Source organism: Macrobrachium nipponense, chromosome 19 (assembly GCF_015104395.2).
Source record: "Macrobrachium nipponense isolate FS-2020 chromosome 19, ASM1510439v2, whole genome shotgun sequence".
Lineage (NCBI taxonomy): Eukaryota > Metazoa > Arthropoda > Malacostraca > Decapoda > Palaemonidae > Macrobrachium > Macrobrachium nipponense.
The window spans coordinates 27,462,002-27,488,868 of record NC_061088.1 but is presented as its reverse complement, the minus strand read 5'-3'; the positions used below and the strand labels follow the sequence as shown (position 1 = coordinate 27,488,868).

The 26,867-nt window shown below is 38.9% G+C and overlaps 1 protein-coding gene across 1 annotated transcript in view; it reads left to right on the top strand.

Annotated features, from left to right (window-relative positions):
* Nucleotides 1-26,611, top strand: part of LOC135215411 (titin-like) — a 499,003-nt gene extending 472,392 nt beyond the window's left edge. The window contains 15 exon segments of the mRNA XM_064250021.1: nucleotides 402-580; nucleotides 2,258-2,336; nucleotides 2,339-2,355; nucleotides 2,939-3,008; nucleotides 3,339-3,536; nucleotides 3,753-3,944; nucleotides 4,092-4,292; nucleotides 4,894-5,051; nucleotides 6,185-12,622; nucleotides 13,473-16,878; nucleotides 16,987-17,268; nucleotides 17,632-18,270; nucleotides 18,973-19,073; nucleotides 23,129-23,309; nucleotides 24,255-26,611. Coding sequence (XP_064106091.1) covers nucleotides 402-580; nucleotides 2,258-2,336; nucleotides 2,339-2,355; nucleotides 2,939-3,008; nucleotides 3,339-3,536; nucleotides 3,753-3,944; nucleotides 4,092-4,292; nucleotides 4,894-5,051; nucleotides 6,185-12,622; nucleotides 13,473-16,878; nucleotides 16,987-17,268; nucleotides 17,632-18,270; nucleotides 18,973-19,073; nucleotides 23,129-23,309; nucleotides 24,255-24,346 — 12,233 coding nt within the window. The 3' untranslated portion in view covers nucleotides 24,347-26,611.
* The last annotated feature ends 256 nt before the right edge of the window (nucleotides 26,612-26,867 follow it).

The following is a 26,867-nucleotide window of genomic DNA, read 5'->3' as shown; positions in this document are numbered from 1 at the left end:
CTTTTTTTTTATAATTTGCTTCAAAACATCTGTAGACAAAGTTTTTGTTGATGTGTAGGGCGTGATAAAAAAAAGATGGTGACATTTACCTGAGACAAGTGTAGATGACCATGTTTTCTTGTTGAGTACTGCAGATTTGACGCCTGGGCTGTGTACCACAGTACACCATGTAATTACACCTAGTCGATGCTTGAAAGAGTAATGTGGTTATAATGACACCTAGTGTTGGAAAAATTTGTATTTCAGTTAGTCTTATTGGCCAGCTATTAGTGTATTTACGATATTATAACCGAGAAACATGATTCTTAAGAGTCGAAAAAGGGAATAAGTGTATTGAGTAAATATTGTGTTGAAAAATATAGAATGAAGAGTTAGTAATCAGGAAATTCTCGTCCTTTCAGAGCCAGCTTCAGTAGCAGCTAAGCGCGCCCTTCCTGAACAACCCCAGCAGCAGATAGACCAGCAGCAGAAACAGCCACCAGCCATGTTACGAAAGGAAAGCCATGTCACCACGACATCCTCCTCCTCTTCTTCCTTCATGCAGCAGAGCACGTTTATGGAGACTAGTCACGTGACTAAAGTAGGTGCAACTTTTTAGTCTGACTGTACGCATATTTATTTTGTATAGTGTGCGTAGGTGTATATCTGTATGTCACCATATTGTCTTTTAGAATATACACTCCAAAATCATGTTCATGCATCCTTTTCTTAGCTGTATAGAAAGGAGGTCACAATACGAGCCTTGCTGGGAGTCATGTAGAGGATCAGTGCAATATCTGAATATTAAGTAATATTTCCTTCATTGAAAACAAATGAATCTTTATAAGAAGGAAATTTTTCTCTATTATTTAAAACCTTTCAAGCTTTTCTACTTCAGCATTTTATGGTATAAGGAACTAATACACGATAGAAAAGCAAAATTGTTGAGGAAGCTAGGGCATAAAATAGTTCTGGTTCCTCCATTTGAATGATATCTGCGCAATATTTTTCCAAGTACTTTGCAAAGAGAATAACTGGACAACAATGGTTCACTGTGAAGGAGACCAAATGAACGTAGGAAAATTGTGAAAATGTGCTCCCTTCACAATCATATGAAAGGATATGTGTTTATCTGTTTTGTGTATTTTTGATGCTACTTTCCGAGCCCATCCATGAACAGTTAAACTACCAGCTGCACTTCAGTTTGCTGGTATCTAGTTAAAACCTGATTCCTGGTTTCTAAAGTGACATAAAGCTAACCACTGAATATCTATATTTAACTGAAGGGTATTATTAAATTATCTCAGCGACTGCATTGCGTTTAATGAACCGTTATAATAATGATTATAGTAATAATGAAGTTTTGGATGAGCTAGGATCATCACTTGGACGGTTTTAGTGCTAAGAACTATAATTCGAAATTATAGTACGATATTGTTTGTATACCACATCTTGTAAACTTTTGTAATAACCAAAATCGGTTGTATTTTATATTCCAATGCCCTGAACTCTAATTGTAATGAACAACCTATTCTACCCCTGAGTAACATAGACGTGGATTTAGCCAAAAATAATGTGTTCCTCTTTATTACGAAGTCTAGATTTTTATTTTGTATAGAGTATTGAACGGATTTATCTCTGGAAACATGACTACTCCAATCCCTGTGGCCACTTTTATCACTGGTTTTGCTGTGGAAGACCTTTTTAAAACACTTAAATTGAGTCGCTCATTCCTCTGCGTGCCTCTCTCTTAATTTGGGGTGTCTAGATAACGGCAGTATTTTAGGCATAATTATTGTGCATCGTTCTGTATCTCCTTATGAGAGATGGAGAAAAATCGGGATGTTGAATGTGCTTCAGTTAATTATAAAGTTAATTAGAATGTCCTCAGCTTTACATTAGAGCTTGGCATTTAGCTGTATGGTCAATTCGCAAAGTATGCTCAAAAGTTGCCTACCTGATCTTTTGCCTCTTAAACCCTTCTTAACCGAACGTTGCAAAAGACATTTGGATGTTGTTATTGCATGCAGGGTCACTGCGACGGTCGTTTTTCCATCGATATGATTTGTGCCAGTATTCCCAATCTGAGTAAGTCTTAGTACCCATTTTAGGACTTACATTTAGCCATATATTGACTGATCCTTTATTAAGCCCCAGAAAGTTCAGGATCATTAGTCAAGAGAATGGAGTTGCAACAGTTGCCACTTCTTTAGGAATTCATTTGTTGGAATTATTTGAGCAAATTTTGTTTCTTGTTCTAAGAGGTCTTGTGTTTCAGATTGTGACGTCAGATGGAGTGGCAGACGAAAAACGCCAAAGCATGTCTGCCTCCTCATCCTCTCAGGTGAAGAAAGCCACAGCCAACCTACATTGGAGGTAATAATCGAATGGCAAGGCGTTATGAAAAATAGTTCATGAAGGATAAATGATTATCGCAGTTAAATAAATAAATAAAAAAAAGAGATGCGCATTGCATAGGCGTGGTTAATAAGTGAGACTATTTCTTACACGTGAGTGATAAAAAAACTCATTCTGAAACGCCTGAACTGTGCATGATTTCTTGAAGTGTGTGTGTATGTGCGTGTCTTTTGAGTCACTCACTGCATGGTGTAGCGTCAATTGAATCATGGAAGCTAGTATTTATGATCACAAATCCGTTCATTTTTGTCCTCTTTCAAGAAATGTGTCTTTGTGCATTTCCTAGCTGAAAATTGTAGGAATGCTTGTCAGGTCTGAGATGATTTCATTTTGAATTGCGCAACTTTGATCTCGATTATGATTTTTACCAATCATTGTCTGTTTTAGTGTCTTTTCCATGATCACATTTTCATGGCACTTCTATCGCGTATGTGTCTGAAGATTTGTTTTTTTTCATTACTGTCGTATGCATAATGATAAATGAATGATACTGTCATATTTCATCACAGGCAGTCTCTTGACATCTATCTTTTTCATTTAGGTCCATGGCTCACATCTTCAGGAAGTGAGACAGGAGGGAGGAGCTCCAGCAATGATTAGTGATAAGGTGAGTGTAGAACATTCTTCCTTCCCCCCCCCCCCCCCCCCCCCCCCCCCCCCCTTCATCGCATTAAGTACTTAGTAATTTACGTTTAGTGTGATAGCATCTACTGACTTTTCCTCAGGGAAAGATGCAAGAAAACTGTAAATTATCGTGTATATTTACATTCCCTCATCTTATTTTACCGTTTTATCAAGAGCTTTATCTATATGACATCGTCTCATGTTTTTTTTTTTTCATGTAAGGTTATCGTTTTAATAAACTGAAGTGGACATACTACACGCTTCCTTAAATATTTATCAGAATTGTTGTTCATTTGCCATTTCAATTTCCAGGTCAGCTTTGTCAAGAATGGAGGGTGACAAAATCACACAACAAATCGCTCAGGATTCTTCTGCCAATTATGCCACCGCTTTGCCACCAGTCAAGAAGATTGTTGTGGGCAAGAAGAAGCTCAGTCCTGCCAGATTTATTGTTCCACTTCAGGGAGTAATTGCCAACGATGGAGATCGTGTTGTACTTGAATGTACTATTGATGGTTAGCATAAAATAGGTGTTTTGTTATTCTTTTATGGGAATTTCCAAATTTAAATTTTACTTGCTAGGTTTTGACATCTTCCCAAGAAGTTTTTTCTTGACAGAGATTTATAGTTCTTAGAAACACACTAACATGACAAGGTATACTATTTGGTAAAGTTCAGAATTATAATAATTTAAATTAAGATTTTAAATTTTGATATTTTTTTTATTGTAGGTCACCCTGATCCAACGGTAAGCTGGTCTCATAATGGAGGACCTGTAAGTGAGACAGCCGAGACCAAGACGAAGCTTAACAAAGCTACCTTAACCCTGCCTAATGTAAATCAGAGCCAGAGTGGACATTACACTTGTGTGATTAAAAATGACGCTGGCATGGCACAATGCACTTGTGATGTTATTATTAAAAGTAAGTATAGTGGAGGGTTTCCTCGTCCAGAAATCTCAGTGAGAAGCTTGTATTTACGATTAATTTCACCATATACTTATTTCCTTGGTATAATAAATTACTTTTGTGCGTCGTATGCATATCTCAAAATTTTTCTTTCCCCCGCAGAGACACAGTTCCCTCCTGTGATATCTAAGCGACTTCAACCTGCTATTGTGAGTGTAGGAGAGCGCCTACACTTAGAAATAGATGTTACAGGAACCCCACCTCCTGAGGTTACCTGGACCAGGGATGGCATGCCCATCAGTCCGAGTGATCACTTTGCCATCAGGTCTGAGGGAACAAGACACATACTGGTTATCCAACAAGGTAAGTGTCATCACGATGGAAAAAATAAAAACAGTCATGTTCTTGCCTTATGATAAGAATAATCAATGGGTAATTTTCTTGCCTGTGATTGAGGTAGTGCACATATATTTTTATTTACTATTAGATATGGTCAGTACAAAGTTAATATTGATCAACCCTATGATTAGTCTGGTTAAGCTACCTAATAATATAATGATAATAATAGCATAGTTACTAGTCCACAGTTAGAAAAAGTAATTGGGAATTAATAGACAGATTTTGAGTGACGTCAAATCATCCATTCTCTCCATATTTCACAAAACAGTGCGGATTTTTTTTTTGGGGGGGGCGGGGCAACATCTGTAATCATAAAGTAATACGTATGGAACCTTGTTAAACCTTCAATATTTTGATTTTGTTGTATCTTAGTAATGTTATATGTCCTTTTATAGCGGCATCAATATTTTGATTTTTTTTGCATCTTAATAATGTTATATGACCTTTTGCAGCGACATCAATATTTTGATTTTGTTGCCTCTTTAATAATGTTATTTGTCCTTTTGCAGCGGCATCAATATTTTTATTTTGTTGCATCTTAGTGATGTTATATGTCCTTTTGCAGCGACATCAGAGGACTCGGGTCGCTACAGTGCCATAGCTTCAAATTCTGCTGGTCGAGCTGAATCATTAGCCGACGTTAGAGTAATGCAGGTGGTTAAGGAGTCGCCTACAACAAGCACACATACGATCATTTTTACAGACACTGTTGACGAGTCAAAGGTAAGAAAATGAAGCCATGCTATTGCAAAGCCTTTTCTCTTCTTTTAGGTATAAATTCTTCATGTTTGTTGCAGCCTGAATACAGCATGATATCACCATTGGCTTGCATTCTTCAACTTGGCAAAGTCATGTAAATACAATGGATTAAGCTTTATTCTCATGTTGGATTCACGGCTTAATTCTTTTCTCTAAAGCTAATACTATTGTACATTAAATAAATTTCTTTCAATAAAATTAAAGGTTATGGTTACTTTTAATTTACTCACTTATCTTAACTTGCTCACCAACTACCAATTTTGATAGGAATGAATTCTGGAGCCCCGTAATTGTTGCTGGTTTACAATTTCTAACTAGTATGATTATTTCGATAATAATACTTTAGTGATTCGCACAGTATTGAGATGAAATGTTTGAATCCCTATAAATCATATTTCTTTGCCATCATATGTTTTTATATTCCAACAACATTTAAATATGTAATGTACGTATAGTTTTATAGAAACATTCTCCAGCTTTCATTAGAAGGGGAGCAGACTCTTGTGGTCAGTATGATGTAATTGTATATAAATAGCCTTTGCTAGTTTCTAATTTCGGCCAGTGGAAGTGCCAAGAGTAGCTTAAAGTTTAAACGTATGTTTTATAGTTGGATAATAATTGCGCTATTCGATATGCAATTCAGTAAGTTTTGAAGTAGATAAACATTACAGCATAGACAAAGTTAAACCCTTCAAGCTTGTTTTGTAGAGTAAGAAACTGAATCAATCAGACCAACTGCAAAATATATAGAGAAACATCTCCAGGATCTATTCCTTTGGTTTTAAGTCTTTGACTTTCAATTAGCTTTTATTTTTTTATTGTCTTTGTAGGGTAGGGGTCTCATCTGTTGTCATTTTTTACTAGTTGTCCTTGTCACTGTCACAGCTGAGTTTTCTTTTTTAAACTGCACTTAATCTCTAAAATTTCATTAAGCAGAGCTTTAAATTTGCTTAATATTCCTACACTTTAGTGTAACTGCAGTGAAAGCAGTGAAATACACTAGCTTCTTATTTTCTGTATATATCTTTTGTTTCTGAAAAGGTTTTCATGGTGGAGGATGCACTTTTATCTTTATCTTTTCATTTTCTGCTGCACAGAGCATATCCGAAACTATCGAAGAGGGACATGCGAAAACTGTAAAGCGAGCTATAGAGGAGGTCACAGTAGAGGCACCAACTATCCCATCCCCTACAAAAATGCTTAAACCCACACCCAAACCTATTCCCTGTCCCCTTCCAACCCCTCCTAACTACCAAGCTAATAGTCCTGAACCTTTACATGAGGTAGAGGAAGAAGTTAAAAGACCTCCTGGAAAATTGAAAGCAGCTTGGCCACCCTTGCCATCAGAAGATGAAGAGATGGTAAAAATTGAACCAAGTGTAGAAATTACCTCAAGAAATGTATCATCAATTATAGCATCTTTCTCAACTACAGTTGATGAAGTTCCACTTAGTGTTGTAAGCCCACATGCGCCAAAAGCACCTTCAAAACCAAGGCCAAAATCATTCCCATTGCCAATGCAAGAAGTTGGATCAGTTATTCAACTTCAACCTGAACCTGAGCCTGAATACGGGTACATCTCTCCTACAGAACTTGAAAATTTGCCACAGCAACCTTTGCCTTTAGAGGTTCACGCACAGTCTCCAGAATTTGTTCTTGCTCCAGAACACCCTATTGAGTCTGTATCTGAACGAGAATCCTCCCCAGAATATGTTCTTGCCCCTGAGCCAGCCATGGAAGTTAATGTACAGCAGCAGTCTGATTTTGTGAGTTTTGTAAAGCAAGAGAATAGGAAAGCAGTGACATCTGTTTTTGAGCTGTCAACTGTTTTATCCCCTATTCCTGAGGTAGTTTCTGAACCTGCTCAGACACCAGTTCCGGAGGTAGAGCCAATGAGAGGTCTGTCTCCTGAACCTGTTAGCATAACACCAGTTGCAGAGGCAGAGCTAGCAATAGTTCATTCTCCTGATCCTGTTAGTATAACACCAGTTCCAGAAGCAGAGCCAGTAAAAGCTCCATCTCCTGAACCTTATAGTGAGCCGCAAATCTCAGATACAGAACTCCCAAAAGTTCCAACTCCTGAACTTGTTAGAGACACACTGATTACAGAAATTGAGGCTCCAAAAGAGACAGTTTATGAGCCTACTATAGAATTGCCAATTCTAGACACAGATTCAAATAGAGTTCCAACTCCAGAGGTCATTAGGCAAACCACACCTGAGCCTCCAAGTATATCTACAGCTGAAGTAATGTTCCCAGTGCATGAGCCACAGGTTGCTTCAGTGGAAACATCTGAAGTAATCATTGATGAACCAGAGCTACCTTTGCAGACTGGTAGAACAGAGGTTAGTGATGCACCTCATAAACCACTTGATATTTCCATTGTTGAAAATTATGAACATTCGCCAGCGCTACAGGTAGAACATGATGAATATAAGTCAAATGTTAAAAGAGAATTCGCAACTGAAAGTGTTTTGAAGGAGTCAACCATTGTTGAGTCCAAAAAGTCTTTTTCAAAGTCTTCTTTTACTACTGTTGAAACAAATGTTTACACAACTGGCATTTCAAGTCCACTACTTCAAGACTCTGCTGTTGATTCCAGTTCAGTTCAAGATGGAATCACAGTGCAGCAACCTGCAATTGAAGTTGTTCAGTCTGAACCAGAACCTGTATTACCCATTAAAGAGGTACTTGAACCCGACATTACACCAGAACATGGCCAGGAAACTGTAATTGGAGTTCCCTATAGCTCTGAAACATACTTTTATGAAGATCAAGCTCCTCATGTAAAGTCACCAGAAATTCAGAGATACAGTCCTGAACCTATAGCTCCTGAAATTGATGATCATCCTCCAGTATTTGGAACACAGATTCAAGACTATGTGAAATCTGGTGAACTGGCTTCTGTGTCAGACCCAGTACCTGAATCCAACACATATCCTGATGTACTAGTTGAGGTCAGCGATGAGCCAAAATTAAGTACAGAAGAGCAACCACAGTATGCAAGTTATGGAGGTACTATAGGCAGTATGCAGCAGGCCTCTTTTGCTTCAAGTACTTCATCTAGTCAGATGTCCTCTTTCTCCTCTATGAGTAATCAAATGCAAACCATGTTTGTTACATCTTCTGATGTGAAGACTAAGGTTTTCTCTGATATATATCCACAGCAACCTATTCCTGAACCAGCTTTGCAAATTCTTCATGAACCAGCTCCACAGGTTGTACCTGAGCAAGCCCCACAACCTCAGCCATATTCTGTCCCATTGAAATCAGAACGGCAACCACTTGAACCTCTTATTATTCCACCACCCAAACTACCAGAGAGGGCAAGCACTGAAGAACCTGTTAGACCACCAAAACATCCTGATCGCGATGAAGCCAAAGAGCAGAAGAAACCAAAAAAGAAACGTGAAAGTGTGATTCAGCTGGCAAAACGACTAGAAGAATCCATCATTCCCATGTCTCCGGATGAAGTACCTGGGGGTATTAGAATGTTTCCTAGCCCAAAACAACCTTCAACCCCTGTTAGGGAAACCCCAACACCAACCCGGGAATCTGCATCCGGTCAGGTAACATCTGCCAGTGAAGATGAAGGTCCTTCAGGATTTAAGACTGAAAGGTTTCCAGATCTTGAGCCTTTTCCTTTTGTTATTGAAGAAAGACCAAGAAGAGAGCGCCCTAGAAGCATGCCACCCCCTGCCCCTAAAAAGTTTATACCTGGTAGTTACACAGACAGTGAATATGAAAGTGACATGGAACTAGATCAGAGACTGAATTTAAAGAAGCTGAAATTTGAGGCTCCTGTAGATTATCAGCCTGAACCACTCCTGAAAGAATTAACTAAACCGCTAATACCAAAACCACAGCCTGTATCAGCAGCTGTACCTGAACCACAACCTCCTAAACCTCGCCCACTATCTTTGGGTCAAGAACCTTTTCTACCATTTGCTGTTAGTCAACCACCAGTCTTTGATGGCAGCATGAGACCTGATGTTCTCAAGAAAGAAGAGGATGTGAAAGAGGTACCAAAGTCTGTAACACCTAAGAAAAAGTCAAAATTGGTTGAGAAATTTTTAGAGGTATCAGGAGTAACTGAAGAGGAAACAGTTGTGAAAGTGACCGCAAAGAAAACAAAGAAGGAAGTTATAACACCTCCTAAACCTGTACCTCTTGGAGGCAGTTCTGTCCCATCTACAGGCACAGCTCCTGTTGTGCCTGTTTTAGAACAACCAATGCCTCAGCCTCCCCCAGTTCAACAATCTGATACCTCTAAAGTTCTGATGGAAAGGCCAAAATCTGAGCCTCCTAAAACTGAAAAACCAAAAGCAAAGGAAATTAAAGCTGAAAGGCCACCACCAAAGCCAATGGTTGACATTGACACAAGGCAAGGAATAAAACCTAGTAAGATAGCAAAACTTTTACCATCACCAGAATCAGAAATGGGACCATCTGTGAAACAGGCTTCAAGGAGTTCCTTTACTGAAAGTAAGACTCAGATGTCATCTGTAAGTTATCATAAAACAGAATCTACACTTACAAGTACACATATCCAAACTTCAGGAGGTTCTGTAGTGATTCCTAAACCAGAGCCAGCGCCTATCTTTAGTCATGTACCACAGGTTCCAGTGTGTCCAGAAGTGACTGTAGCTCCATGTATACAAGAACCTGAGCCTACTCCTGTGCAGATATTACAGCCTGAACCTGCTCCTGTTTATGTTCAACAACCTGAGCCTGTTCCTGTCTCTATTCCAGAGTCTATTCCTGTCTGTATTCCTGAGCCTACTCCTATCTGTATTCCTGAGCCTACACCTGTCAATATTCCTGAGCCTGCTCCTATCTCATTTGTAGAACCAGAACCTATCTGTACTCTGGAGCCTGAACCAGAGCCTATCTATGTTCTAGAACCTGAACCAGAGCCTGCCCTCATCTATAGCCCAGAACCCGAATCAATTGTTCATATTCCAGAACCTGAACTCACTCCTGTTTATGTTCCTGATGTGCAAGAAACTCTTACAAGTATTCCAGAGCCACAATCTGAACCTGTATATGCTGCTGAGTCTGAACCTGTATATACCATAGAACCAGAACCTGCTCCTGTTCTTATTCCAGAGCCAGAGCCTGTTTATATGACAGCACCAGACTCTTGTGTTGTAACAGAAAAAGAGCCTGAGCCATCTCATCCAGTGCCTGAACCTGTTATCTCACCTCCAATAACATTAGAACCAATTCCTCGCCATGCTCCTTCTCCATCTCCTGCTCCAGGCTTCAGATCTGTGAGAGCTCCTACTCCAAAACGAGGCCAGACACCTGCCAAATCTACTCCAGCACCACCCCCACCTTTTGACATGGTTCCTATAAAACTGGAACCTCCAGTAATCCAAACAGTTACAGCAAAGCCACAGCCCGAACCAGTAGTAGATACAGAACCTGAAGTAAAGCCTGAAGCAGAACCAATTAAAAAAGAGGAAAAGAAACCAACTAAATCAAGTTTCAAGCCAGTGAAAGTCCCAGCTGGGGGTAAAATGCTACCTGTATGGCCACCACAGTTACATGAAGAACCTCCTAAGATCAATTTGAAAACACGGGCACACTCTTTAGAGCGCCCTCCAGTAACAGAGGCACCACAAGTAGCTGTTAGATCACATGAGGCCCCACCTTCCATTTATTGGTCTAGTAATGTTACTATCCAAGAAAAGAGAAAAACATGGCCACAGCAAGTACCTCAGGCTCAAACTGTAACATCTGCTAGTAGATATGAAACCATATCTAAATCCTCCATGGAAGAGTCTAAAATGTCAAAGTTTTCTTCTGAGTCTTTAATTAAAAAGGAAGTAAAAACTAAGTCTTCTGTGGCAGGAACAACTTTAGCTCCAGCAAAGCAGAGTTCCCAGGTACACTCTCCCATAGTGTCCCCAATATTTACAAAACAAGTGGTATCTCCTGTAGCTTCTCCAATATTAATGAAACAAGTGCCTTCAACAGTAGTTTCTCCAGCATTAACAAAGCAAGAAGTTCCTGTTATTGCTGCTTCTCCTGTAGTTTCTCCTCCAGTACCAAGACAGGTCACTTCTGATGTCATTACATCTCCTGTACTTTCTCCCCCATTAAAATTACCAGATCCCCCAGATCTTTCAATTGCTGCTATGTTTGATATAAAGCCAAAACCAAAGGAAAACATTGCAGTTTATCTTCCCATTCATAAAGTACCAAAGATAGAGCCAAAGAAAGGTAAAGATGCAGCTGATAAATCTACAGTTCAGCTTAAAGAAGGCACTGTTATATCAACAGTTATACCAATGCCTCCCTTAGAACCATTCCCATTCGCAGTAGAAAAAGATAAGGGAAAACGTCCAAGAGGTAGAGCTCCTTCAATGCCCAGAAGATTTGTTCCCAGTTCATTTACCGAAAGTGAATATGAAAGTGACCTCGAATCAGCACCAAGCCCTGTATCTAGGTTGTATATGAGTGACAGTGAAACCTTTGGTTACAAGCCCTTGAATATTAGAATGAAAAGGGGAAGATCCATGCAACCAAGGATTCCCTCTCCACCTAAGCCATCTACTTTAGGACTGCCAGAACCCTTTGATGAAACATTGTCGTATGCCAATGCTATATTTCCAGAACTTGAAACTGGAAAGCAGTCCAAAATGAGTCAAAGTAAACACATTATTCAAACTGTTAAGTCTTTAGCCAAACAAATCACACCAGAAAGCAAATTAGGGACTCAGAGAGTGACAGCAAAACCTTTGACCCCTCAGGCTCCAATTGTCCCACCTCCAGCCATTCCAAAAGTAGCTCCTGTTACAATTCAAATGCCTATCCCTTCAGCAGTTCCAGCTGCTGAGTATATGCCATCACTAGGCTTGGTACAAAAGTCATTCATGCAGACTGAAGAATCAGAAAGTTCCACTATCCAAACTACTCAAACTGTAGCTCAAACTGAAAAAGGAGTAAAGAACATTATGAAAAAATTTGAAGGAAGTGGTCCAGCTCCATTGCCACAAAAGGTCTTTGTCCCTAACCAGCCTCCTGCAGCCACAGCACAAAGCAGTAATATTACTAGTGCTGTAGTTTCTGCAAAAACAGCCCCTATCACACCAGGAATGGATGGAATGGAAGATAGTACAAGTTCTGGAAGTTTAAAGAAGAAGCCAGCATCACCCAAATCCAGAAAAAAGACAGAAAGTACCCAGATGACAGCTTTAGAGCAAGAGGAAAGTGGTTATGTGGCAGACACAGAAGGTACACTTCCTCGAAGACAGGCAAAGACTACTCAGTCCTCTACATCTAGTTCATCATTCTCCAAAAGTGAATCTTTCATGTCAGCATCATTTTCGAAAAGTGAAAGCAGAAGTTTCTCCAATACAGAGTTTGGACAAGTACCAACATCTGTTTTCACTTCTGTTGGTGGACTGGCCCCAAATGGAAACTTCCCACCCACATCCTTCACTATCCCTACTGCCTCAGCCTCAACAGTAGGCCAAACCTCGCACTTCTCCAGTTCATTCAAGTCAACAGAAAGTAAATCTTCCCAGGTTCGTAAATTTAAATTCCCCATGGCGCCATTGAGCGCTTGTTGGCCATAGTGTAGTGTCAATCTACAGTTAGCTGTGTTAGCTGTCGAAATCACTAATAATGTTTAACCCAGGGTCATTATCTTTTGTAGCCTTCTTTTCTATTTAACTGTTCTCCTGTTCATTATGGCTTGCATGCACTTGCGCATGAATTCTTCAGAACCTGCATAATGTACATACAATGCGCTTTTAAATCCACAATTTTGTTCTAATGCAGTTTTCTTCCTGGACAGGTTAAAAAACTATGGTCATTTCCCCGCTAAACTGCAATTGATGCAAAATACAAGAGATTTTTAAGTAAGTTTGTTTCTCTCCCTGTAACTGGGAATGTGTGATTTATTCCACATCAGTCATGTGCTCAGCTGGCTGTAACCAAATTAATTTACTAAACTGTGCAGTTTTATTTTTGTGGCGTGCATCTCTGCAGTGATCTTGGGATTCAATTATTTTGCTGACATCTTGGCTTTTATTTTCTTATTTTTTCTTTTGCTTACTGACTTTTTTATTGACACAGTTGTGACATTGTTGAGCAGACACCTCCCCAGTAAGTACCCATTAGTAAATCAGATCTGTTATATTTTAGGAGAATGTTATCTCTTCCATGTATGTTCTTCCAACTTATCTTGAGTCTATTAGAATTGAAAATTGACTTTTGAATGGATACTGTTTTGCCCATTATACTAAATTAGTTTTATTGACTTGGAAAATCAATAACACACACTCATAATACTAAAAGTATTAAGTATAAATGTTAGGATCTTACGGAGCTGTTATACATGTAAAACTTGGAAGGATTAATTTTTTCTTTCAGATGTTTACTAGCAGGTCAGAAGAGATCCACGAGGAGAAACGAAGTGAGCATGGACCAAAAGCCCCAAAAGCTTCTCCTCCTCCTCCTCCTCCTCCTCCTTTTGAAGAAAAAAGACCAAAATTTGAAGAATTTAGAAGAGATACTTATGGTCAGCCTGGATCTCATGGACCTTTTTCAGAAGATACCTACTATGCTATGAGGGATGAAAGTGATACATCAACTGGAGGCACAAGAACTCAGAAAAAAGTAGAAGTAAAGAGTGAAACTCATGTACAAGTCATGTCAGATAAAAAAGTAGAGGTTTTTGAAAGTACAAGCTTTGATGTTTCTCCAAAAACACCAAAACAGAAAACTTTTGACACTGAGAAGAAAATTGAAAAGAAGGCTGTGAAAGAGGCAAAACAAGAGAAGTTCATGGCAACTGAGACTAGAAAAGCATCTGCACCAAAGCTTGTTAAAAAAATGGAGCCTATACCATTACCTTATAAAAGTGAAGCAGAGGTAACAGTAGCAGTAGAATCTGTTGTAGAACAAATACAACCAGTAGAGAAGCCAAAGCTTGTTGCTGAAGTTAAAGTTCCAGACATAGAACCACTGAAGTCAACAGGCTTAGTTAAAATGGCTGTATCAAAACAGGAAAGGGAGAAGGAAGAATTAGATCTAAAACCTTTTCCATTTCAACCAGAGCCTGAGAAACCAAAAAAGCCTAGAGGTGACCCTCCACCCCAGCCTAGTAAATTTGTAAAGGGAGAGTTCCGTGAAAGTGATTATGATAGTGACTATGAAGGACGTATTCAGGCAAAGTGGAAACCAGCAGATAGTGATGCTGAAGATCAAACATACAGCAAAGTTAAGTTGAGTGTCAAAACTCAAAGGGAGTCTCAGCCCAAGAAACGCACACCAACTCCCCCTACAGTTTTTGATAAACCACCTCAGTTTGAAGGTCCTCCTCGCCCAAAAGTTGACTTTCCAGAATCTGAAACAGAACCTGAGAGGGAGATTTCTCCTGAAATAGTTCTTCCTGAAAAAATTGAAATGGTAGCTCCAGTTGAAGTCCCAAAGATTACGCCAAAGAAGCCAAAAATTTTCAAGTCACAACCAAAGCCACAGCCACCACCAAGATCACCTTCTCCTGTTTTACATCCAGGAACTCCTCCAGAAGAAGCTTACATAGAGCCACCCACTCAGGCTACACCCTTTTCTAATGCTATAGGCGTAGAGTCAACAAAAATAACAAAAATAGCCGATTCAAGTCAATATCATAAAAGATTTGTGAGCATGCAACAAACAACAAGAGTCATAAAATTTACTGACAGTAGAACCACTGCAACAGCTACTGATACACAACAGCAACCAAAGACTGAACCTAAATCTAAGCCTATTCAGGAAGTAAGAAAAAAGGAAATTGAAAATCTTGAACAGTTTCCATATACTCCAGAGCCTGAGAGATCTAAAAAGGATAGAGGTCACCCACCACCGCAGCCTGTAAAGTTCCAGAAAGGAGACTTTACTGGAAGTGATTATGAAAGTGATTTTGAAGGCCGCATTAAACCTAAATGGCAACCACCAGACAGTGATGCAGAGGATCCAAGCTATAACAAAGTTAAACCAAAGTTGCGGTCTGACAGAACACCTTCAAAGACTAGAGAGAGGACTCCAACACCCCCTACTGTTTTTGATATTCCTCCTGAGAGTGATGGACCTTGGAGACCCGTTATTGAAACAACTGAAGTAATAATGCCAGAAGCTCCAATGGAAATTGTAATTCCTAAAGTTGAAATGCATAAGAAAGTCATTGTACATAAACAAGAAAAAGTAGCTCTACAGCCAGAGAAAGCAGAATCTCCACCCCTTCCACCTCCTGGCTCTCCTCCCATAGAAGGTGTCATTGTGCAAGAAATGCAATATGTTGTTGACAGAGTTAATGTCAAATCAAAAGTCAAACCTCCTACAATGATGGAAGTTCAGTCTTATGAGGACAAACCCTACACAAAGGTAACTGAAAGAACAGAAAAAACATTCACTAAGCTGAAAATGGAGGAAGAATTGCATATGAGAAAAGAGAAAATGGAAACTATTAAAACAACCATGACTGAGTTTGAAGATGCTCCAGAGCGACCACCATCTCCAGTAGAGCTGGAACTCAAGGTTGTGGAAGTTGAAAAGTTTCCCAATTTAGAGCCATTTCCATTTGAACCAGATAAACCAAAACCAAGACGCGAAAGAGGTCCTCCTCCACCAAAACCAAGTAAATTTGTCAAAGGTGAATTTAGGGAGAGTGATTACGACAGTGATTATGAAGGCAGGGTTAAACCCAAATGGAAGCCAGCTGATAGTGACATGGAAGATCCTGAATACACACCTGTCCGACCTCCCCCACCAACCACAAAACAGGTATCAATAGAGCATGAGAGAACACCAACACCTCCAACAAAGTTTGATACTCCTCCACCTTCAGGTGGACCTTTGCGTCCTACAATAGATCGTATTCAGCAGCCAGTTTTGGTTCCAAGAGAAGTATCTCCAGAAATAATTATACCTAAAGTAAACCCTACTGTAAGTAAATCTCCAAAAATCAAACCGAAAGCACCATCAATTAAGCCAAAAGAGCCAGAGCTAGTAAAACCAAGAGAACCAACACCTCCCCTTCCAGAGCCAGGTCCACAACCAGAGATTGGTTTTATACATGGAAAACCGTTAGTACAGGAAGAAGAAGAAGATGCTCATATTAGGATGATAAAGAAAACAATTGAATCGAAAAAGGCTTTTGAAATTGATATTGATATTACAGACATATATGACTTTGTTTCTGAATCTGACCATGATAAAACAGACACAGAAAGTAGTTCAAAGAAACCATTTCCAAAACTGGAACCATTCCCTTATGAACCAGAGCCAGCTAAACCAAAGCGACAAAGAGGTCCTCCTCCACCTCACCCAAAGAAATTTCTTAAGGGTGAGTTTAGAGGAAGTGATTATGAAAGTGACTATGATTCTCCTATTGCTCCAAAATGGCTGCCACCAGACAGTGAAGGGGAAGAGTATGTTTACAGGAAGGTTGCTCCACCAGCTGGTGAAATAGGGAGACAGCGTAGTGAATCTACTGGAAGGGATCCGTCACCACCTTCTAAATTTGATCATCCACCTCAGTTTGAAGGTCCACCTCGTCCTGTAATGGACCTTTCAGATTTACCAAGAAGAGAACGAAGGGAATCCCTTGAAGAATATTCAATTCCACGCTTCCCGAAGGTTGAATTTAAGCCATTTGATTTAGAGGATGATGTAGTTGGGGGTCGAACCAGGGGAGGGATTACAACTGACACAGAAACAGAACCTGAAACTCATGCTAGGATAAGCTCACCAACCAAAGGAGGCATTGACAAGAAATATGCCAAGACTGCTCAGAGTAAGTTATGTGCAAAGTTGTTGTCTATATTGAATTATGGTGTTTTATTTCCACACTGATTATTTATATTAGTTGAGGCAATTTGCTATCCAAAATTCCTATTTCCAGAGGTGGTTAGTCATCAGTTTGAGGATATGACACAAACATTCCGTCACAAGGCCCAGAAATTTGCTGAGCAGCTAGTGACTGAGGTATTTGCTGCCAGGGAGGGTTCAGTTCCTGCTGAACCTGCCGGTGAACCCCCATCTCTACCTGAGGAGCTGAAAAGATGCTCTGTCTCACCAGACTCCACTGCTGCACCTCCAGCTGCTACAGTTGCAGAAGAGCTTAAATCACCAACACTTCAGGAACCTCAGGCTTATAGAGATGAATCCAGGGTATCTGAATTCGGTAAGTAAGTTCGTTATCCTGTAAAGGCCAAGTGAACATTTTTTTTTCTGTGAATCTTTTTATTATACACATGAGTTACTTGATGATGCATATTGAATTAGATTTGGAAGGTACTGACACAGTGTTATGCTGACTCTTTTGGCAGTGATGGTGTAAGATTGTGCTGCATGCACCTAATTATAAATTTTTGTCAAACAGTATACAGGTTAATTGTGTATTACCTTTTTGGTAAAGGGATGTTACAAAATAACTTTTTGCATATAATGGTGATGGTATCCTTGCATGGGTTATTTTTCTGATTAAATTTTAAAAGAGTAGGGTGCATTTGATGTACCCTAAGAACATTAAAACTTTCTCCTGTAGGCACGAAGCATATTGATCCGGACACAGGTCTGATCTACTTCAAATATGACTTTGGATATGAATTTGGAGTAATCCTTCCTGGAGAAGCCAAGAAGGTAGAAAAAAAGAAAAAAGTAAATGGAGATGTTAATGGGGAGATACCAATCCCAGTTATCCATGAGAAGACAGATACACCTCAGACTAAAGGAAGTGCCAAAACAAATGGCCATATTCATCCTTCTGATTCTGGAGTCACACAGAAACCATCGTCATCTGATGCTACTGAGCAGAAACCTTCTCCCAAGAGCCTGTTGTCAAACCAAGATCCAGCACCTGAGCAGATCACCTCTCCTCAACCATCACTGCAATCTGACATCTCAGAAACAGACCGTGAGTATCAGCAGTATATGGGGAAGATGATTCCTGAGTTTGTTCCCAAGAAGCAAGCGCAGTTCCGTCCAATTTCTGGTGATCCTTATTCAGATAGTGAGGGTGAGGCAGAACAACCTAGTCCAACCAAGACCCATGAGGCAAGCCCAAGCAGCTTTGTGGGCCCAAAGAGGTTTGTGCCTCTTGTACCCGGTGCAACTGTCCAGCCCAAGTCTTTGTCTTTAGAAGGGACGCCAACTGATGCTCTCTACACCACAACAGAGTTGGGAGGTACTGGTTAGCACCCCCTTGCACGACCAGTCATCAAATATACAAGCCTTTAGAGTGCTCTGCGTGTTCGGCCACCTGACTAACCAGTTTTTAGTGCATGACTGAGGATACAAACATTGCTAGAAATTTACATATTCAAATAACCAAACCACTCCACTGAATGTGATTATCAACCTTAGTTTTATACTTAAATTGACAGAACTTTAATTTATTGCATTGCACAAATTCTCGTAGGGTGTAGGTAATGAAAAGTATACTAACACCCCTTGTATGTGTCTCATTATGATACAGAAGACCATTTTTGGCTCAATTGTAAAACCCTGTGGTAGCATCTGGTTAATATGCATGTTAGACATTATTAATCTGCAGTGAGTAGATATTCCTTAGGTTGGTTAGCAGGACACTGTAATGCCCATTTTATTCATTTATGTTTTTGTTTGTATGAGTGTTATTCACATTGAAATTATTTTATATCCTGTACACTAATTTTATTTTTATTCAAACTTAATACAGTAAATCCTGGAAATAATGTTTTTAAGTTATCCCCTAACTCAAGTTGTTTTCCATGACATTACTCAAAGGAAATAAGTATTAACGCAGAAGAATTCATCTGTTGACCCAGTGTGTCTGTGCTGAGATTTTCGTTGTTGAACCCTGCTTGGTTTGAGCTAACCCTGACCCTTTTTGCCTCGCCTCCAACAGTGCTTGGGTCACCTCCCCTCAGTGCCACACCCCCTTCCACGCCATCTACCCCTCGTTCTGGTCCTCTTACCCAGCCAACACGACCGCCACTATACATAACGGTAAGTTAACCCTTAATTATACATCGTATGGCACATATTGTTTGATCCTAGGGCACACTGATCACAAAAGGATTGTAAGTCGATGTGTCCATTTATGACTCGTATGAGTGTCATACAAATGCATTAACGATTTATGTACTCTTACATCCTATTTTTTCATTTTAATGAATTTTTGGGGGCTACATTCGCTTAAATGTTTTACGTCTCGTCCACGTAAGCAAATTCGCATACCGGGAGATTTATTCGTTCAGCGTAGAAATTTACCTTTATGCTTTTTATTTTCAACACCAGAGCCAGTCTATTTCAAGTGAGAGAAGAATCAGTCAGTGTTTGTAAGTGATGGTAAACGAACAAACAAAACAAGAAAGAAAGTCATGAAAACAATTAGTTTTCATTTGTATGAAGGATATAATATCTGCAGTTTCACTACGTCCTCCTTATATAGCCGACAACGAAGTCTTTTGTAATGAAAATATAGTCACTTGATTGAGTTTCAGATGTATCCTAGTAATATCGAATTCTGTGCAAGCTTTGTCTTTCAGATGAGATAAAATTAGTTTTCTAATAATTATTACATTATTATCCATGCAAGAGTTTCCTCCATTTACAGGTAATTAAGCATTGTGTGTGTGTGTGCGCGTGCGCACGCGTGTGTATGTGAGAGAGAGAGAGAGAGAGAGAGAGAGAGAGAGAGAGAGAGAGAGGAAAAATGATCGTTTACCTCTCCCTGAGACTGATTTATTGTAAAATGCGAATCTATATTTATTCATATTTGTTTACCCCTTTTTCTTTCATGTTTGCTTATTTTAAAACATTTCTCCAATTTTTCATACACACCTAAATCATTTTTCCTAGTTTGCACTTTATAATGTAACATATTTGTTTTCATTCCAAGGAATTGTATGAACATCAATGAAGACTTTTGCCCATGTTTGTTAGTTTACTCTAAGGAATCACGATGCCATAATTTACACAGCATATGAAAAATAAGCAAAACAGTTTTATCAACTATAATGATAACCATTAAAATTTACACAGCCTATGGTAATTAGTTATAACAAGATTAAAAGGTTCCCAAAACGACTCACCCTGTCCTTGCCTGTAACTTCCCTTGTATAGCCTTTCCTTTTTTGGTTTAATTTTTCCCAAATATGGATTAGAACCAGCGAGGATACTGCCACTATAACTCACTGGCAGTTCTGGTATTGAGTGTTCTTTTGTTAGTTGGATTGACCTGTGCCTGTCATTATGACACTCAGTGCAAAATCTTTGAAGTTTTGTGAATATTTTAGGGAACAGAAAGACACCTCTCCTTAAAATACCAAAACTTAGGTTTTAAGACCTTCACTTATAACATGTTATAGAACGTGCGCATCCAGAATTTTGGTTTTGTTTCCAGCATTTGCCAAGCTTTTCAGTAGTGAATCCTTCATCCAGTTTTTTGTTATCTTGGGTTGCTTGGTTCTTTTCTGTTCAATATTATGTGACACTTTACTGATTATATGGCGCATATAAGAATAACTCTTAGTTGAAAAGGCATAATGTTCTCTTACCGTCTAGACGCTGTTAAATATTTTATAATGCATAGTTATACAGATCTTGCTTAATTATGAAGGGCTTATACCAAATAAGGTCATGTTCATATTATGAATGACATATATTACACAGCTTTTTGCTCTCGTATGAAGATGACCATACACATGGACTAAGTAAAAAGTAACCCCCATTTCCTTCATGCTCCCTACTTAGTACGAAACTTTACTCTACGAAAGCTGTATTGCTGCTGCATACGCTTCCTGGACGCAGTTTTTTAATTTTTTTTTTTTTATTGTTTATCTCCTTTCTGAGCTCTGTTGCATTGCTTGATGATTACCTCGTGGGCCGTTTCCTTTCGATCTTAATTTATTTTGTCATTAATTGTCCATGGTGTTTGGTGCTTGCTTCTCAGTCCTGATCATTTTGTCGTCACAAGACCACCCAACAACATCGTCTTTATTTTATTCTCTCCATTTGTGGTGCATCGGAATTTACATCAAGTGGGAGCTTCCTGTCATTGTGGATACTGGCAAAGAGTCGTTACTGGTGTGTCCTTTGCTGAAGAATATACACAAATTCAGCTCTGTTACTGACCTCCTCTTGGAACAGGAATGTATCCATGGAAGAAATGATCAGTTCTGCCAAGCAATGTTTTCGTCAGGAGTGCCTGAATATATTGTTGTCTCTTACATGCTCACAGTGCTACAAGGATCATAACCACCTGTAGAGTCCCAATTTCACTTGTGTTCCATTAGCGAAGTTCATAAGGTATAGCCTTCAAATGGTATCTTCATCTTATGGTTACAAGATTTTGAGCTCCTGTCATGGAGACCTTATTGCATTGTCCCTCAGTAATGAACTGCTGTATTCTTAGATTCCCCTTACAGAATCTGCAGCTTAGAAGATGGATACTTTGATGCACTTTTGAGAAATTCTATTTTCTTTGAAGTGCACCCTTTTCTCCACTCAGTCTTTTGATATTTTTGTTGGATAGGAGAATGACATTTTAAACTTCCAGTTACTTTCTTGTTTAAAAGTGACCCTTACAGGAGTTAGTGTCTTGTTTAAAAGTGACCCTTACAGGCGTAATATATCCTACTTTGATTCTGTATTGATATCACAGAGAACTCCTCTTATGGCTAGGTCGTTTCCTGTGCCAAGCTCATGTTAATTTCATAAAAATCTAGATACTTCCCACCTTCACACACAGATGATATCCAGTTAACCCTCTTTGAAAGAAAGTTTTTCACTAGGTTGCCAGATACTTCAACAACCCCAGCAAGCCATCCACCTCAAGTTGTAAAAAGCTTACAGAAAAAAGGTTTTGCAACTAATGTAGAAGGGAAGCATCTCTTCTGTCTGCCGCTCTTCTTAAATTATTGGGTTTTTATCTCTAATATAAACACAGGATGACCCTATCTTTTAATAAGATCATTATAGTGACTTTCCCATGTCCTCAATCACGCATCACGCACCAGACGACACTGGCTTCATCTAGATTATTCTTTTCCTTTTCAACATGTCAGAAAATGACAAACATGAGTTGATCTCCTTCCTTTTTCATAGCTCTGGAAATTTATCTCTTTTTAATTAGTTCTGCCAATTCCCATTTGGTTTATGTATGTCAACTTTACAAGACAGGCAACCATTCAAGTTTAGCTTGTGGGTCACACTTGCCAAGCTAGCAGGACAAAATTATTGAGTGACCCTGCATCCTTGAGTAGCCTGAAAACACGCCAGATTCAGGCATGGTGCTTTCTTCTTCGCCCACCCTACATCTTTGATAGTAACTGATAGTTACTGAGTTGTTCAGGACAAGATTCTTTTCAAGCGCACTTTATTGTATAAGAGATACCAACTGCTAACGTTCCACATCTCCCCATTCCGCATCTTCTTATGTATACACGCATCAGTTGAAAAGCAAAGCTCTATACGTATTTAGTAGGAAGCATGAAGTCTTAATTGATTATGTTTAACATGTACTGTTGCCTTCTTCCTTTGGAAGGCAATGGTTTGCATTTGCAAAACACAAATTTTTATCATATTAACCTGCTCGGAGAGCTACGTGTAATATTTTTAACCATGTAATGCGGTTTTTGTGCATAGTGGTTGTATTCTTAAAGGGCTATTGAGCACTTCATGGGTTCGAGTTCTCGATGCATCATAACTTTTACTTCACTAAAACCCAAGAAATATTTTTCGTCATAGAGAATTACAATCATTTTGGCCTTTTCTGTCATGGGTATCTGTAGATATAAATCACATAATATGCTAATTTCCCTTTCTTTATGTAATGAGGAGCATTTGTAGCATTTTTCAGTTTTTGATATTACAGTTGTTTTCATAGTTGTTTAAACCACGCAATAATACTGTAAGGATTTTGTTTAATGTTTTATTTTTCTTTTTTCTTCACTTTTGATGCCTCAGCTTAACTTACTCAAAAGCCTCGGGGGCATTTCTTGGAACCCCCCCCCCCCACACCTTGCTTCTGAAACATTCTGACCATGATACCTTTCCAGCCTCTTCGCGATCTGACTGTGGCGGCGGGAGAGGCAGTAAAGCTGGAATGCGTTGTTCAAGCAGATCCTCCCGTCCAAGTGACATGGTCCAAGGGGGACGTCATCCTCCAGAACGGGCCTCATTACCAGATAGTCTACAGAAACGGTGTTTGTAGACTCATCATCCCTCAGGTCTTTCCAGGTAAACTGATAGTCATTGGTCTTTCCAGGTAAACTTTCAAACATGCAGTCATTGACAATATAAGGACTTAAATGTATCAGAAACATCGTAAGCTCTTCAAGATACTCAGGTTCAGCGCTTAGATTGCTCTGCATTGCCTTCTTTTGCCATTTCAGGTTCTCGGCTATTTCAATAGTTTAGTTTCAGTAGTAATTACACCAGTGAAATATAGTTTGCACGTTAGTTTACTTATTTTGCATATTTTTGGGTAGTTTAGTTCATGAATGACACAATAGTCGGTGCTACTTAGCAACCAAGTGGCATTCTATCTTTTTTCCTTGTCTGAGTTAGTCTGGTTTATTGTCTAATTAGCGTTTTTGGTGTAAAGCTTACATTTTGGTTTGCTCGTTTGATCTGATTCACGTTTTTCATAACTGAATTGAAAATAGTTTGAATTCTTTCTGTACTTGGTGTGTGGTACTGCCCCTGATAGGTTCTGGAATGCTGTCCAGAGATTTTCAAGATAGTTATAGCTTATTGAGGTTAGCAAATTCCCATATATCAGAGGTTTCTTTTTAGTAGAGGTTTACCTTTCTTATAAGTAAATGATGCACCCTCCCTTCAGAATAAGAATGGAATGCATAGAAATGAAAGAAAGGACCCCAGTTTGTTTAAACGACATATACTTAAAGAAATAGGTCTGTTAAGATTCTTTCAATTTCGCCAGTTTAACTCCTCTAATCATAATTCGAGCAGCGCAAGCCAAGACACTTAATTGCTAATGCATTCTCATTTTTTCCAAAACGTTCACACGCACAAATAAAAGAAAACTGAGATATGGGATTAAAAGAAAACTGAGAAATGGCATTTAGTCCTGATGACGTGTAGCTGCAGCCAGATTGTTGTTATGAACAGTTATAATGCAGTTTTAATCTGTAATAAAATTTGGCGTCTGTTAATTTGCAGAGGATGATGGAGTATACACTTGTACAGCTGTGAATCTCCTAGGGATGGCGACTACTGATGCTGCCATCTGTGTCACAGGTGAGAAGGAGTAAAACATTGGGAAAAATCGTAGAATCTACTTCCCTTCTGCTACTACTGCTGCTGGTTCCTCTGCTGCTGGGGGCTACTACTACTACTACTACTACTACTACTACTGCTACTGATATAACTGATTTACGGCCTAATGTTTGATTTGGGTGGTGGTGGTGGTCACAAATGTACAGAATAGCTGTTGAATTAACGACCCTTTTTACTTCCTCGTTGGTCCACGGATGGATAACAAAAAAATCGCAAAAATAGGAAAAAATCGTACTCTTTTTCAGCCTTTCATGTAGACGACACATATAAAATGGTATCTTTTTTTTTTTACCTCTTCAAGAAATTTTGATGTGTCTTGCACAAAACTAAACTAATGTTGCAAAATATAGTCGTTAACTGTTTGGGAAGGGAATGCATACGTAGATCATATTAGAGAAGCGAGATATTATGCTAAACATCGAACCGTAGGAAGCTGTTTCTATTTCAACGAAGGCCACAAATTCACTGCCATGTTTGTAAGGTTACTCATACAGTAAAGATTTTCGGACGGAGAATATTTTACATATCTTTTTTAAACATGCTTCCTGATGTCACCATCATAGATAGATACCTCTTTTATGAAAAGAGGACTTTCCAAGGTGAATTGATACTTAACGGTTTCAAGGACCACTTAGAAATATGCAGTATTAAGAACCCCTTTCCATAACTATGCCTCTAGTCAAAGGTTTAAGATGGTACGAAAAACCCATTCATCCCCTCCAATGACGTTTGGAAATCCTCCTAATATAAGAGAATTTAAAGAATTTATATATAGATATATATTTATAGAACTGTGATCTTCTTTTTGACCTGGTTTTAAACAATGGTAGAATTTCTTTATTCAGTGTAGCTTTAACTGGATTTAGCTTTTTTCTTTCTCTCTGAACTGTAGCCACCCATCTTCGATTTGCAAAGTGTTTTATGGTAATTACGCTTTTGATTTTTTATTTACTATATACTCGAAGCCAACTCGTTCCTAAGAGTCATGACACTTAATGATAGCTTTTCCTTTTGTCTTCCACATGACGTTCGAGACTGAAGTGCCTTTATATAGTGAAACTGCCTCCCATTCCTTAGGTGTCTTGTGAAGAAGGAGATTCTTCAAAACCTCGAGATTTACTTCTCGTTCTTCTCTCTTTTACTTTTCCTCTTACTAACCCATTTTAACTCTCTTCGTCTCTCTTTCTGGTCCTATATTTTTTAAAGAAGTCTGTCCCTTCTCTCATAGACGGTGCTTTTTTTTCTACCTGTTTTGTTATTCACAGTAAATGTAGTACTGTATCGTGAATTTTGGACTCCACAAAACGTATTAAGTTGATTCTAGGCTGTGTCAATTGCATGTGTAATTGTATGAGAGAAAGTATTTTGTTGCTAAGAAAATATCTACATTATATGTACACGTTTTGTACTGACATAATGTAAGGTCTTTTCTCTTGTGATGTTGGGTATCATGCCTGCAAGAGATCTCTTGAGGAGATAGGACTTAGTGAAAATTCAGTTTGGTCAAGTGTTTGGGCCTCTGAAGGCAAGTGTAACTCTGTGTTTTTGGCAGTTTTCAAGTTCAGCCTCTCCCGGGCATGATGCTCACGTCGATTTGTTTCAACTTTTGCTGTACATATGCAAATGAGATTCTATTGATTTTGAAATTAAGGACTAGACTCCTTTGCTCTGGTGTCATTTTGTTATATCGACGGTGAATTGAATCACCGAAGTGTTATTTTGAATGTAAGAACTTCCTTATAGTATTGTGAATAGGAGAAACCGTAACTTTTTATACAGTTCTCAAGAGAACATTGTTGTTAACATACCCCTGAGGAAAAAATAGATAGACCTCACGACAGGTTCCACCAATCTATTTCTTTTATACACATGACTCAGTTTCTCCTCCTAAAATATTAGATATATTTTATATGCAGGGTTTTGTCATAATGTTCCCTTCTCTCTATCTGTGCCAAGATTATCTTTGGAATGTAATGATCGTGTTCAAGTTTTGTTCACTTTTAAGTGACAGTTTCTCATCCGTTTGATGTTTCCAGTTTGTGTAATGAGAATCCAACATAGCACTTTTTCTCTCTGTCTCTTTATCTCTGTCTCTTTTTCTGTCTGAAGAACATGTTCATGTGACCTGTTCCTTTATAGTTTGTTCAGTCAATTTTGCCGTTGTTCTATGCTCATAGTCTCAACTTGTCTCGCTGCCTCCTCCTGCGGATGGCTTGGTTCAATAAAACTGTCGAAATGGAGGTCAGTTTATATTATCCCACAGCCAAAAGATTAAAGATGGATAAATAACAGAGATTGGGGCACCACTATTGCATTCGAGAGAAGAAAGCCGTTTGGGAAGTTTAAGTATCCAGAAAAGGAAGACCCCAAGTACTTATGAAAGAAGAACTTGTAGGTCTGTACCAGGCTTTCCTCCTTCTTCTTTATTTCACTTTCCTTTCTTTGTCCACTTCTTACGCGTGTACCCTCTCTCCTCTCACATTGGCCACTGATTCT